The following is a 15,080-nucleotide window of genomic DNA, read 5'->3' as shown; positions in this document are numbered from 1 at the left end:
TACTCTATGCTTAACTTGAAAACTTGAATTTGAATTAACTCTTAGGGAATACTTAGTTCCCTTATATTTCTTTGAATAAAAAACTTTAACTTGTACTCTTCACTTTAACTTGAAATTGTAGCCTTAAAACAAAGTTAAAATGTTTAGTAAAGACTCTTGAAAATCTTTAAGAACTTTTCTTTGACTTACTTCTTAACTTTTAAACTTATCTCTTAACTTTTTTTGACTTTGATCTTATCTTTCCTTAAATTGGATTATGGATTCAAGGTTCGTAATCTCATATTTATGGATTATTTCATAATTTTTAGATGTACCCTAGAGTGTTGGATTAAACTAGGAAACATGGGTGCATCACTTAGGAACTAGTACAAAAAAGATGGGGAATGAATGGGTGCACAGGCATCCTTGGCGTTCTGAGAGGCGTGGGGATACAAGCCCGAAACTTCAGAGGTCAGGTTGGGTAGCTATGGATGGCGCGCCACCCCAAGTCCCTACAGACAGAGACTGTCCTGTGGGGCTATGGGAGGCGCGACGCTCCAGGGTAGTACGGATAGGCCTTTTAACTTTTCTTCTTCGTTTTTCATCTCTAAATCCTCTAAACCTTTATGGTTCTTTCCACTAACACTTAGGATCACCAATACCCAATAGATTTGACTCAAAAAACAACCTGAAAACACGAATCAAATCAATTTTAGGCATGCAACAACTTAACCAACAAGAATTCAATGATATTTTTCAAGAACTTCACTTTTCATCATTCAATCTACTCAAAATCCTTGAATTAAACAAGTTGGTGTGTGGGTGAACTAACTAAACATGAAAAGATCTCACATACCTTAATAAGGATCACCCTTGACGAATTCCACTCACAATTCTTTGGTGTTCTTTGTGAAACATTGATCTTTCTCCCTTTTCCTTCTTCTCTTTTCTCTTCTAAAAGCCCTAAAAGTAAAATAAATTTTCTAATCTTAACTAAAACTTATTTTTACCCCAAATAAATCCCTTGAATGAAATAGGAAATAAATGGGTGAAAAGACTAGTTTACCCTTCCTTAAACCTAGATTGGGGCCTTTCTCAATCCAATAATCCAACTTCCGATAGGCGTATCTCACTTATACGATATCGAAAATGTGCAAAATCGGCGGAGTTGGAAAGTCTCTCCAAGGTCTTTCCAACAATATAAAGAAGTACTTCTAACTCATCCTGAGCTAGGAGTTGGTCGTTTGAAAATGACCTAAACTCACTTCTAAAACTTTGAAAACTTTCCAGATTTTTTCTCTTTCTTTCCAAAAATGATTATTTTTAGCTTCTTATCTTATTCCTAGCTATTTCAAGTTACGAGATGTTACCTAGGTGATTATCCCAATTACCTTTGAAATAAATCAGACATTCCCTCAACATATCCTCTAAGTTCTGAATATATAGTTTGCACTGCTTGCTCATCTGTCTGAGGATGAAAGGTCGTGCTTAAGTTTACCTTTGAACCCAAGTCTTTCTGAAAAGATTTCCAGAACTGTGCTGTAAATTGTTCACCTCTAACTGAAATAATGGATACCGAAACTCCATGAAGTCTTAACACTTCTTGAATATATAACTTAGCATAATCTTCTACCGAATGGGTAGTCGTTACCGACAAAAAATGGCTTGGTTTTGTTACTCTATAGATAATCACCCAAATAGAATTTTGTTGTTTGTGAAACCTCGATAAACTTGTGATGAAATCCATATTAATGATATCTCACTTTGATTCCGTAAGTTCTATATTCTGAGCGAAACCATCGAGCCTTTGATTCTCTACTTTAACTTGTTAACAATTTGAACACTTAGCAAAAAATTCTGCAATGCCCTTCTTCATGCTACTCCACCAGTACATTTCCCTCAATCGCGATACATCTTTGTGGAACCTGATTGAATGGAGTATCTGGAGCTATGATCTTCCTCCATGATCCTCTCTTGGGGTTCATACACCATAGGCACATACCGTCTACCTTGATATCTCAATACATCATCTCCCACTTGTTCAAAAGCTAATACCTTTTGCTTAAGAAGGTTTTCCTTTAATTCATGAAAAATGAGATCTTGGTCCTATGTTTCTTTAACTTATGATATTTAGGATGATTAAGCCACATTTATAAACACTACTCATCCTTTGGTGTAATTCATTAATCCGACTTTCAATCGTGCAAGTCTATGCAAATCTTTGGCTAGTTCTTTCTTCTCTTGCTCAAGATGCGTGGTAATACCCATAGACAACCTGCTTAAGGAATCAGCAACAATATTAGCCTTACGTAGGTGTTAAAGAACACTTATGTCATAATCCTTGAGCAATTCTAGTCACCTTGTTTGTTGACATTAAGCTTCCTCTGAGTGAACACATATTGCGGGCTCTTGTCGCCAGTGAATACATCAACATAAACCCTATTAAAATAGTGATGTCATATCTTCAAGGCGAATACTAATGCAGCCAACTGTAAGACATGAGTTGGATAATTCTTCTCATTAATGTTTTCCACTGTCAGAAGTCATAAGCTATAACTTTGTCATTCTGCATTAACACACAACCCAAACTAACTCTAGATGCATCAAAATACACCACGAAACCTTGAGGACCTTCCGATAAAGTCAAAATTGAGCAGTAGTCAACCTATTCTTCAATTCCTTCAAACTTTTCTCACAAGCTTCACACCATTGAAACTTAATTATCTTCTGAGTTAACATTGTGAAAGGGGAGGAAATAGGCGAGAACCCCTGTACAAACTCTATATAACAGCCAGCTAAACCCAAGAAACTCTTAATATTGGTTGGAGATGTGAGTCTAAGTCAATTATGCACTACGTCAATTTTCTGAGTGTCAACTTTAATTCCCTCTCTAGACACTATGTGGCCTAAGAATGCCACAACTTAAGACAAAACTCACATTTAGAGAACTTAGCATATAACTCTTTATATTTCAAAGTCTGAAGAACTATTCGGAATGACTAGCATGATCTTCTTCCTTTCTATAATAGATTAGTATGCCATCAATGAAGACGAGAACAAATATGTCTAAATTAGGTTTGAAGACCCTATTCATAAGGTCCATGAATGTTGTCGTAATATCACTTAAACCAAATGACATTATGAAGAACTCATAATGACCATATCAGTTTTTGAATGTTGTCTTTGGAATATCACGTTCCCTTACTCTCAACTCATGGTACCCTAACCTGAGGTCAATTTTTGAGAAAGAGGAAGCACCCTAAAGTTGATCTAATAAATCATCAATCCTTGGAAGAGGATACTTGTTCTTGATGGTAACATTGGTAACCTGACGATAATCTATATACATCCTAAGGGAACCATCTTTCTTTCTCAAAAATACGGCCAGAGCGCCCCGAGGTGAGACACTTGGTTGAATAAAGCTCTTATCTAGAAGGTTTTTTAATTGTTCTTTAAGCTCTTTTAACTATGATGGTGCCATTATGTATGGCGGAATAGATATAGGATGAGTATATGAAAGAACATTTATAATGAAGTTTCTCTCTCGAGGGACAGTGGGAAGATCATTTGTAAAGACTTCTGGAAACTCTTTTACTACTAAAACTGACTTAATAGGTGGTATCTTAACACTAGAGTGATTAGCTCAGACTAATTGATACACACACCCCTTAGAACCTAACTTCCTAGCCTTAAGGTACGAAATGAGATGACCCTTAGGCACTGTTGAACTTTTTTTTTTCCACTCTATAACTGGTTAACTAGGAAACAGAAGTTGATTACTCGAGTTATGCAATATCTAGATGCATAAAAATCATGAACAGTCCATACCTTGAATGCCATGAAACTCTACCATGTCTAACTAAACTAAGTTAACCATGGTACTCTTGTGATTGACGGAATATGTACAATCATGATAGACTCTCTCTACTAGAATAGACTCACCAACGGATGCAGAAACACTAAAGGCATCAAGATGTTTCTTTGAAAAAACATCAAAATTGAAGACTTCGATCATACTTGTGACAATGTCTGGAGAATCCTCTTACTCTCAACGAATAGTGATAGCATAAAGACAGTTTCCTTCTCTGTCTGCCTCTAAAGTTCAGTTATACAGCTCTATTTTATGAAGCAACTGAAGTAGAATTTTCTCTATTACGCTTTTTACCATTTCTCTGCCTTTTTTACTACACTCTCTTATAAAATGACCATGGTAGCCACACTTGAAGCAATCAGTGAAGCTATCACGACACACCCTTGAGAATATGTTACCACACTTGGCACATGCAGGAGTCTTAGTACCCCCCTTGTGCCTTACTACCCTGCGAATGCGCTGGTCTAGCTCTGAAGTTTTGAGAATTATGACTATTGTACACACATGGTTTATTGGTGGAGGTGGACTAGCATATGATGGAGTAGGTCCTTTCTGCTTTTGTTAGAAAGAATATCAGTTCACATTATTCCTTTGTTGCCCAAGCTCATTCTTTATGTATTATCCCTCTTATCCATAAACTGTTATCTATCCCTCAGCCTTTCCTCCTCAACTTATTGCACAAGTATCATCAGCCTTGCTATTCCCATATCATAACATTTAAAACTTGCATTCCTTACTCAAAAGACGAGACAACGCAACTACAAACAAGTTTGTTCTACTCCTCATGTCAACAACCATCTCTTAGATTCTCTTAGATAACGGGGAAAAAAATGCCTCATGAAGGAACTCTAGACCATAGGCCAAGTAACAATCAGTTATGCGTAAGCACGAGTTAGAAGAAATTGTATAGAGATGAATTGTAGCGCACAAAGTGAGTATAAAGAAAAGTGAAGGAATTTCCTAAATATTGCAGCCTTTTAATTATAGATGTGGAGCCCTTCATATCGATAACTAGGAATATACATACACATCTTAATAGACTCTCTAAAACTCTTGAATTTTGTGCTCTGATACCAAATTTGTCACCCCCGATCCTACACCCTAGGCGTGGCTGGCACTCGAAGACCATTGGTGGTCCTAAGTGAACCCTTGTCCTAGCTACTTACTCAGCAGAAGACTTAAACTCAAAAAATATAAGTTCATGTAATAAATTGGAATATTATAAAAGTACATTCAACTGGCCATTATGGAATTTTCAAGTCTCAACATGGAATAATGACAATGAAAGACTAAGAACTAACATCTAACTCGCTACGAAGCCTCTAAAACAAAGAGGGATGTTGGGACAAACCCCACAACATCCTAATGAGCTAAACAAGAAAGCAATGAAAATGGATCCTCTAGAAGCAAAGAGGCTTAGTGCGTCGAATGTCGATCCTAGTTACCTATGTCTGCACATAAGACGATGTAGGCCAATTAGCATTAATACATTGAATATACGAGTATGCGAGTTGGAATGCTGGTACAATATAGGCTTGAGAAGAAAATCTGAAGAACTTACCTTGTTCCACTCAACTCTACAAGACTGAACTCATTTTAATATGAATCAATTTTAAAACAACTGCAATATAAGGCAAAATTGTTTAAAACATGATTTGACTATGTATGCAAATATACAATAAAGTTCTGAGATGTATGTAAAAATACAAATACCTGTGTATGTAAAATACATTTAACTTCTATGGAGTTTCTCTAACCGACAACTATCACTTAAAAGCTATAGTGATGATACATCATTTTGCCTTATCCTTCTAGGGTAGTCCTATAAATTTCCATTGGTATAGAACCTAAACTACTAAGTGGATCTATTTCTACCCATGGTGGTTACATGGTTTATGGAGATTCGGAATTTTCTGAACTCTCCCCCATATCTGTTCTCAATATTATTTCCAAAATATACTAGCTCTTTATGTTTAAAACATAATTTCTTTCAGTAGTTTGAGATAATTGCTCAAAACATCGTTCAAAGGCTATCTTGAAAATCTCAATTTTCTCTGTTGCTTAACTATGAAAGCATTTACTCTTTATTGAAAACTAGTTCAAAGGTTCTTTTGGAAATCAGGGTATCCTCTTTGCTGAAAAACTAGCTCAAAGGCTATCAAAGCTTCCTCTTTACTAAAAACTAGCGCAAAAGCTCTTTTGGAAATCAAAGTTTCCTTTCTTGTTCAAATGTGGAAACATTTTAAATTCTTTGGGAATACTTAGTCCCCATATACTACTTTGAAGAACTAAACTTCAAATCTAAACTCTTTTATTCTTTACTCATCTTGAACTTTAAGTCTTAAAACTAATATAAAAGCATTTGCAAAATGTTTCTTGAAAAGACTCTAAGGACTTTTTAGACTAGGCTCTTAACTATCCTTGAATTTGAAATTATGGATTCAAGGTTGTAATTCATGTTTTTGAATGATTTCTATATGTTTAGAAGTCATTTAGAGTAGTTTGAATAATTAGGAAGTGTAATAAACTTTAGAAAGGCTTAAACGGACTGAAGGATGGTCGCATCCGGGGGCCACCGCGCCAGCCCCAAAGTTCAAAGGGCCCATTTGGGCGCACTACAGCCCCAGGCCCTCTGGCGCAGATGGGGCGCGCCACGTCTGACCCTCTCAGGTATGCCTTACGAAATTTTCCTCTAATTTTTTTACCTTAAATTATTTTTTAATTCGATTCCTTTTCTCAAATCACTTTCAATTCATTTACCTACATCATCTACACAGGGATTTAACCCAATGAACTCAAGAAACAACACTTTTACATCAAGAAACTCCAAAATCTCAACTCATGTTCAAGAATGAAAGCAATCAAGAACAACCTACAAGAATATTCAAATTCCGATCTTTTTAGAACTAATTCATACTGAATCAAACATGATTTGTATGTGGGTGAACAAACCCAACGTTATGGAAAACTCACATACCTTTTTAGGGATCACCTGCAACGAAATCAACAAGTTAAACTCCGACGATCTTAATGAATCTTTGAACGCCCTTCTCCTTTCTCCTCTTTTCTCCTCTTCTTTTCTCTTCTCACAAAACCCTAACTCTTAAACTGATATAATTCATCTTAGACCCCTAACTTAATTACCAAAAACGAAATAAATTAATAGGGTAAGGAAAAGACAAACCACCCCTTCAAAATTCAGATTGGAATTTCCTCATTTCAACAACCCAGCTTCCAAAGGGTATAACTCACTCATACGAACTATGAATCGTGCAAATTCAGCGACATTGAAAAGATTGACTAAAAACTCACTTTTTTCTAAGTTGACTAAAAACTCATTTTTTCTAGCTTAAGTAAATTTTCAGATTTTTAATTATTTCCAAAGATGGTTATTTCGAGTTCTCAGCTTCTTCCTATCTTATTTTGAATTGCGAGATGTTACAAAAAGCCCCTTAGATATTGATAAAGAATCTGGACAACCTAGCAATGCACAAGAAGAGGTGAAAGAGAAGAGAAAAAGAAAAAAAAAAAGCAATCTAGCAATGCTGATTGTGATTCTTGATTGCCGGCTGGATGGGAAAAGATTGTAAAATATCGCAAAACGGGTAAACTTGCAGGCTATATTTATAAGGTAACTAAATCAATTTTTTTGAGTCTTTGTTATAATTTATGTATATGACTAACATTTATTTTGAGTTGATTTCTAATCCAGTTCCATTGTATCTTTATGATATACAGCCTTATAAGGACCTAGGTGCAAACGAAACTTTTCGATAAAAAAAAGAAGCTAATGCATATATTGAGGAACAAAAATCGTTCGAAGCTGACACTTTATAGTACCTTAATGGCAAATCCTCCTTTCTCATTTTGCTAATACTTCAGTTCTCTATGAGGATTCTTATTATTTTTGAGTAAATATTGTGAAATCACAATGTCTTAATTTGTTTGTTTTGTTTTCTTCCTGTATGATCAACGATTTTAGTTTAAAATTATTTAATTTTTCTTCCAACTAAATTGTAATTTTTTTTTTGTTTTTGTTTCCTTCAATTTCTAGGGGTAAATTGTTTTTTTGAAACACCGAACAAGGTGTTCAAGCTGGCAAGAGTTTGAATAAGTTATACATTATAAAAATATACTAGAATTTTTTTCTTATTTTAATTATCACTCTCATCCTATTTTGAAGCTTTTTTTTTTTTTTAAAAAAAAAAATACTTACAAGACATTCTTCTTTTCAGCTGAACACATGCAATCTATATCGATCAGTGATCAAGTTATTACGTCTGAAATTAGTGGAACTAGCGGAGATGTGGTGTTAAATGCAAACAACCTGATCAAAAGTAGGAGTAGAATTTTCTATTTGGAGATGATTAAATATATTTATCAATGTGGCTTAGCCATGCTGGTTCTTGTTAATGAATGATAATTTAATGATCATGATTTACTATATGTATTTTGTCCAAATATTATGAACAGATTTGTGTATTCTATTTTTATTTATTAGAGTTTTAGCATGTATGTCATGTATTTCATCGAAAATTTTTATGTTTTTCTTGAACAGATATCTGAATGGAGAAATCTATTTTTAAGGACATTTATTAAATAATTAAAGTATGCTCAAATTTCAAATTTTTTATGCTGTTATTTTAAAGATGGTCGAAGTCATAAACAGATTCCTAAACTTTTTAGATTTTTCCCTTGAGGTACCTCAACTACGTCATTTTTCTATTGAATCATTTACCACCCAAAATTTGTTACTTTTAAACATTGTTGGCTGATTTTGATCGGTTGTTCTATTGTAAATATCTTCAACTGTGTTCGTATTGTAATGATTTTGATTAAAGGGATGAAGACAAACTGTGTGTTCGTCTCATTTATTTTTTTATGTGTTCAAAATAACTTGAAGTAAAACACAATTATTCTCAAACAGTGTCAAGATCAATAGGACTAATGAGTTCTGAAACAACACATGTATCCTCTATCAATACCCATCACAAAATCTGGTTTCACATCAGCCAACGGTGTTTAAAAGGATCAAATTATGGATGGTTTAATGATTCAATAGGAAAATAACATAATTAAAGTATTTAAGGAGAAAAACCTTACAATTTTAGGATCTGTTTATACATTTGGCATTTAAAAACATAAGCTTAGTATTAAATAGAATCTTCATGGATGAAAAAATAGAAAAATAAACCAAGTTGTAAATACTTGCATTATGTTATTCTCGGTATCAACTGTAAACTTAAATTCAATGATATGAAATGATGAAAAATTGCTTATGTATGGTCAGTTCTTTTTGCTTCCCATATTTGAAGTCTTCACATGAATTAATTACTTATTAGTTAATGTCTATTATAATGAATAACTGCAAAGCATCACAGTTATATTTTATTGTGTTCCGTTAAACTTTGATAATAAGAATCTAAAAATGCAGTAATTTTTTTTAAATACTTTTCAAAGTTTAAGCAAGTCATTATCATCCTATTTTGAATATCGTTTGGTGCTAAGATAAATATACATTAGTGGTGTTTTATTAGCAAGTTTGATAGAAATTTATATATTTCTTCTATGTGCCTTTGCTAATTTAATTGAAGGCATTACATGTGTTTGATTGTTAATTTTTCAACCAACAATTTTTTTGATGCTTCACATACTGCTTATTTTATGACAAGTACAGCATACTATTTTTATCAATTAATTCAATGAAAATATAAAAGGTAACATTACTAGTGTTAATTCAACATTTTCTATTTTATAACTCAAACTTTTAAATACGTAAAATATTTATAATTTGATATAGGACAAACACACGTTCTTAGATTACTTCAATTGAGATTTGAGAAGTCAATGGATTATTAAATTAGGTGGCCTTTCAAGTTTGTCTTTGGCCAATTAATTAATCCTTGGACCATTTCCTCAACTTAAGGTATGATTATTGAAGAATATTTGGGTTTTAATACTTTCTGTTTACAGATTAGTATTTGCTAGACATTTTTGGTGTTAATTAGTAGAGTAATTGTTCAGATTTTGAGAATTGCATACATGGAAATAGGAAAAGAAAATGAGGGAGAAATCGAGAAATTAGCAAGCAACTCATTGGTATGTTATTGTCTGTTGTTTCTTGTACCTATGATTAGTATATTGTTTTGTTGTAGTTTTTGCTATGTTTGTTATTATCTTTTATTTTTGTAATTGTCTGTCGTTTCTTGTATTTCTGTTACTTCCTTTTTGGGTTGGATTGTTTTCTTGAGCGGGATCTATTGAAAATAGTTTGTACTTTTGAGGTTTGAGTTAGGTTTGTATATGCTCTAACCTAGATCCCATTACATTGGGTATTGTTGTTCATGCATTGACTTGGTTGATTATTTGTTTTGTTTATCTTGCTATTCTATTATCGTATTTTTATTTCCACCCTTCTTTGATTACATCCACAGTCACATGCTATTTATTTAAAGAACTGCTCTTTGATTTCTCATAGTCATTTTAAGAAGACAGTTGAAGATCTTTAAAACTTGTGATCGATCCCTCATCTGTTGATGAATAGCCTAGGATACTGTCGACACATTACATTTTGTTGTTGTTGATAAGATAAGATAAGAATTGCCGGGTAAATAGATATTAGTAAGGTCTGCATACACTCTACCATCTCTTGACCCCATTTTGTGGGATTATACTGGGTATGTTGTTGTCGTTATGTTTAATTTGAAGGTTTCATAGGATGGAGTTCTGTTGTGTTAAAAAAAGATACTCGGGTCATGGAGCGGATTAGTAAAGTGGTTTTAGTCGATGTATTTTTTGACTTTTTGGAACAATTTTCATTAGTTGAGTAGCTTTATGAGAAATCTAACACTCGGTGTACACATTTGGTCTTTTAGCAGGTATCATCTGCTGTACTTCGCAAGGACATTGTCGATCTTCAGGATTTCGTAGAGAAATTAAAGAAGAAAGAAGATCAAATTGTTCTCGACACGGATCAAACTGAAAAGCTGAAATTTTTGTTGGCATGTTTACAACTATTTTATTACATGTCGGATGGTCAAAATGCTGAAATGTCTTGCATATCATATGAGGTTCATGAACTGGTTCAGTCACTTTTTGATCAGACTGGAGATGACATGATGGTTAAATTAACAGATCATGTCATTCCTCGCCTTCTTGAAAATATCACAAGTTCTAAAATCGCAGAGCATCATCATTCTGAATCAAGTGCCACCATGACTGAGGATCAGTTGGTTGAACTTTTGGACGTGCTCCTCGTGAATCTCCATAACCTACCTAAGGTTTATGCTGAGTTGATTTTCCCGTCAATGAGTCAATATGAGCTTCTTCAGAATGCATTTGGAAATTTAAGAGATTTCTATGCACTGAAAGTAAATGGTTGTGTTGAGTATGAGACAATCGAACATGTCTTACCGCATGTCTTACCGCAGTTTCAACTTATAGCGGATATTGTAGGACACTTCTGTTTTGTCCTTTTGTCTTATCAACTTGATAAAACGGATGGAGAAGATGACAATGAACTTGTAGTCTCTAAAGTCAATTCTATGATAGTCTATCTACTTTTGAAGATAAATCCGGTATTACTAGATGTTATGCACATATGTTATACAAATTTGAAAACTTCAAAGTCGGAAGAAGTTGGACGCCTCATTAAGAAGCTCCTAGAAGCCTCTCCAGATCTTCTAATAGAATATCTGATTCATTTACAAGAGCACGTGATTAATGTTATTACTCCTAGCACCTCAGCTCGAAACATTCATGTCATGATAGAGTTCTTATTCATTATTCTTTATGATGTGTCCAAGGACATTATTCATCATGACAAATTATTTCTTCTCTTGGAAGTTGTTGAGGCCCTTATCGAGGAGGTATCCAGTCTTGTTCACAACTTAGTGGAGAAATCAACGAGTGAAGACAGTATGAATGCAACAAGTTGTGCAAGTCTAAACTTATTGGAAAATATTGAACTCCTGAAGGAAGATCTCACGAATGTTTTCTTGAAAGCTCGTGACGACTCACCTCAGCTCTGCTTCCCCGTGAGTGATGGACCGATTTTCATGACTTTTCTACTCACAAACTTAAAAGACTTGGTCGATTCCAATGCTTCTTCAGTTGCTTTGATAAAAGAAGAAATTAAGCAGGTGAAAGAAGACCTGGAAATCATAAGATCATACTTTGGGTATGCTGAGCAAGAGTTGCATAGAGATCTTTGGACTCGTGTTCTAGATGTGGCATATGAGACGGAACATGCCATTAATTCAATTCTTGCCCGAGATCATGGTTTATTGCAGCTTATCTTCGTACTTCCTGATACCGTAAAAAAAATCAAGCTTGTCAGAAAAGAGGTACAAGAGAAGATCCCCAAGAGCAGCGGTATTATTGTTGCAAACGCTCCCAACAAGTCGGTAGAAAGCAAGTCACCGACAGTTGGTAAAATAATTGTAGGTTTTAAGGAGGAGACAAAGTGGATAATTAGGAAGCTCACCAGCGGACCAGCTGAGATAGATGTTATTTCCATAGTCGGCATGCCAGCGCTTGGAAAAACTACTTTGGCTTACAGAGTGTATAATGATAAGTCCATTGTTGATCATTTCGACGTTTGTGCTTGGTGCACAGTCGACCAGGAATGTAATGAGAAAAAGTTGTTGCAGAAAATTTTCAATCAAGTTATTGGTTTGAAAGAAAAATTTAGTGAGGATGACATAGATGAAGATGTTGCTGATAAGCTGCGGAGAAAACTGTGTGGACAGCGGTACCTTATTGTCTTGGATGACATGTGGGATACTGCAACATGGGATGAGCTAACAAGACCTTTTCCTGAATTTCAGAAAGGAAGCAGAGTGATTTTAACAAGTCGGAAAAAGGAAGTTGCTTTGCATGGAAAATGCTACAGTGATCCTCTTTATCTTCGATTGCTAAAACCAAAAGAAAGTTGGGAGTTATTAGAGAAAAGGGTGTTCAGAGAAGAAGGTTGCCCTGATGAACTAAAGGATGTCGGAGAAAAGATAGCTCGAAAGTGTGATGGGCTTCCTTTAGTACTTGATCTAATCGGTGGAGTCATTTCAAGGAAGGAAAAGAAAGAGGCTTTGTGGCTTGAAGTTCTCAATAATTTGAGTTCCTTTATTTTTAAAGATGAAGAGGAAGTGGCGAAGGTTATACAATTAAGTTATGACCATTTGTCAGATCATGTAAAGCCGTGTTTGGTTTACCTTGCAAGTTATCCAAAGGACAAAGATATAATGATATCCGAGTTGAAAGATTTATGGATTGCTCAAGGACTTGTGCAGCAGACTGAGATGAAAAGTGCAGAAGAAGTAGTGGAGATTTATGTGGATGAGTTAATTTCCAGTAGCTTGGTAATACCTTTCTTTAAGTTTATTTTCAAAATTCATGATCTTGTGCATGACTTTTGTTACATAAAATCTAGAAAGGAAAAGTTGTTTGACTTCATAGGAGGTTCAAACACTCCGTCTTCTTCTTCAAACCTGATGCCACGTGGAATTACCATTCGTTATGATCAACGTCTCTTTCATTTGGATGAAAATTTTGTCCTGTTCAATCCAGACAAGAAGAATCATTATGTTAAACACCTCCTCTCTCTGAAGGTCTACAATGGGATTAAGGATTGTCTTTCCTACAACAATCACCTAAAACACTTGAGGCTTCTCAAAAGTTTGGATTTGAACGGCATAACATTGACAGATTCTTTGCTGAATGAAATCGGTATGCTCGTTCATTTGAAGTACTTAAGCATTCAGACGAAGGCAAATGCTCTCCCTCCGTCATTTTCAAACCTCTGCAATCTAGAAATTCTGGTGGTGAATAACCTGAAAGGATCATGCATGGTACTATCGCCTTGTTTTTGGAGCCTTGCAAAGCTACAAAATGTGCGTATGAACATCTGTTCTTTCTATGATACATACATCAACGAAACAACTGTATTAGACAAGGACTCAAGGTTAGAGAATTTGAGAACATTATATAAGCTCTACCTTCCTGGTTTAGAGGACACGGAGGATATTTTCCAAAGGTTTCCTAATCTTCAAAACCTTAGAGTCTGTATCAAACAACTACCAGATTGTTCAGCAAAGAAGATTTGCTTTCCAAGATTCGATGTGCTTAACGAACTTGAAGAACTCCATTTAACTGCTTCTTGGGATTCATTAAGTGAATATACACACCGCTTCCCTTTGAAGTTGAAGATACTGAAGCTGAAAGGGCTTGCTCTGACATCCGATACACTTTCAAGAATTGCTAGACTAACCACTCTTCAAGCACTATGTCTAAAAGACACAATTATCGAGGAGGGGAAAGAATGGAACATGGAAGATGTCACCTTCCAGTATCTCAAATCTCTAAAATTGGTTAATGTGTCATTTTCTGAATGGCAGGTTGATGGAGAGGAATCCTTTCCCATGCTCGAGATGTTACATATACGTAGATGTGATACGCTTATGGACATCCCAGACAGTTTTGGAGATATTGCGTCGTTAAAGTTGATCAATGTGTGGTACAGCCCTCAGCTTAAAAATTCGAGTTTCAGTATTAAGGAATATGTTGAAGAAATGACTGGAGAAGACAAGCTTGTGGTATGCTTCAATGGTATATGGTCTTAACAATGTGAGTATGAATACGAATTCATTAACTTCTTTTGTACATAAAAATTTCCTTTTATAAATGTTATGTTTTGTTCCAAAATGATTTTTAACTTATACAGTATATGTTCTTTGCAGAGAGATCATATCAACCTGTAAGTTTCAAATGATGAACCAATCCTCAAGACATGTATGCCTTCTTCCAACGCGGTTTTTCTATATCCATTTTTTCGTTTATTGATAACATTGTGGTTAATAGTCTAAACAATGCTAGCTATCAGTACTTGTGTTATTTAATATAACGGATGAGATATCGTATGCATGTCTGCATTTCATAACCATGCGATTTTATGTACTTTTTTATTCTTCCGAAGTGTGCAACTCTCGTGTTGATGTTGTAATCTTTGCTCACCACAACTTACAAAATGATCATATACAACTTACAAAATGATCATATAGACACATTTCACAATATATGTGTTATGTTAGTGTTGGGTGTGTTCACGAGACACATTGTATGATAGAGTTGAGGTGTCTAGATGTGCATTCAGGAAGTTGGAATGTTTAGTTGTTTAGTAGAAGGGGTATTTTGAGAATGGGAATGAATGGATGAAAAGGGCACATAACTAGACAGT

The 15,080-nt window shown here is 34.8% G+C and overlaps 1 protein-coding gene across 1 annotated transcript; it reads left to right on the top strand.

The window, feature by feature from the left end:
* Positions 1-376: 376 nt before the first annotated feature.
* On the top strand, positions 377-14,852 carry LOC101265134 (putative late blight resistance protein homolog R1A-3). Its single transcript, XM_069298540.1, has 3 exons — positions 377-455; positions 10,559-10,638; positions 10,729-14,852. The coding sequence occupies exons 1-3, from the start codon at positions 377-379 to the stop codon at positions 14,464-14,466; spliced, it is 3,897 nt and encodes a 1,298-aa protein (XP_069154641.1). The 3' UTR covers positions 14,467-14,852.
* Positions 14,853-15,080: the final 228 nt, after the last annotated feature.

This window comes from Solanum lycopersicum, chromosome 5, assembly GCF_036512215.1.
Source record: "Solanum lycopersicum chromosome 5, SLM_r2.1".
In the NCBI taxonomy this organism is placed as follows: domain Eukaryota; kingdom Viridiplantae; phylum Streptophyta; class Magnoliopsida; order Solanales; family Solanaceae; genus Solanum; species Solanum lycopersicum.
Note: the sequence above shows the minus strand (reverse complement) of the source record. Positions and strands in the feature narration are given on the sequence as shown.

Bases quoted from the DNA above. Each gene is read 5' to 3' on its own strand.
- LOC101265134 (XM_069298540.1), top strand. From the start codon at position 377: ATGGGGAATGAATGGGTGCACAGGCATCCTTGGCGTTCTGAGAGGCGT. The intron at 456-10,558 runs GTTGGGTAGCTA...TTTAATTTGAAG, and splicing joins CCCGAAACTTCAGAGGTCAG to GTTTCATAGGATGGAGTTCT. The intron at 10,639-10,728 runs GTATTTTTTGAC...GTCTTTTAGCAG, and splicing joins GTAAAGTGGTTTTAGTCGAT to GTATCATCTGCTGTACTTCG.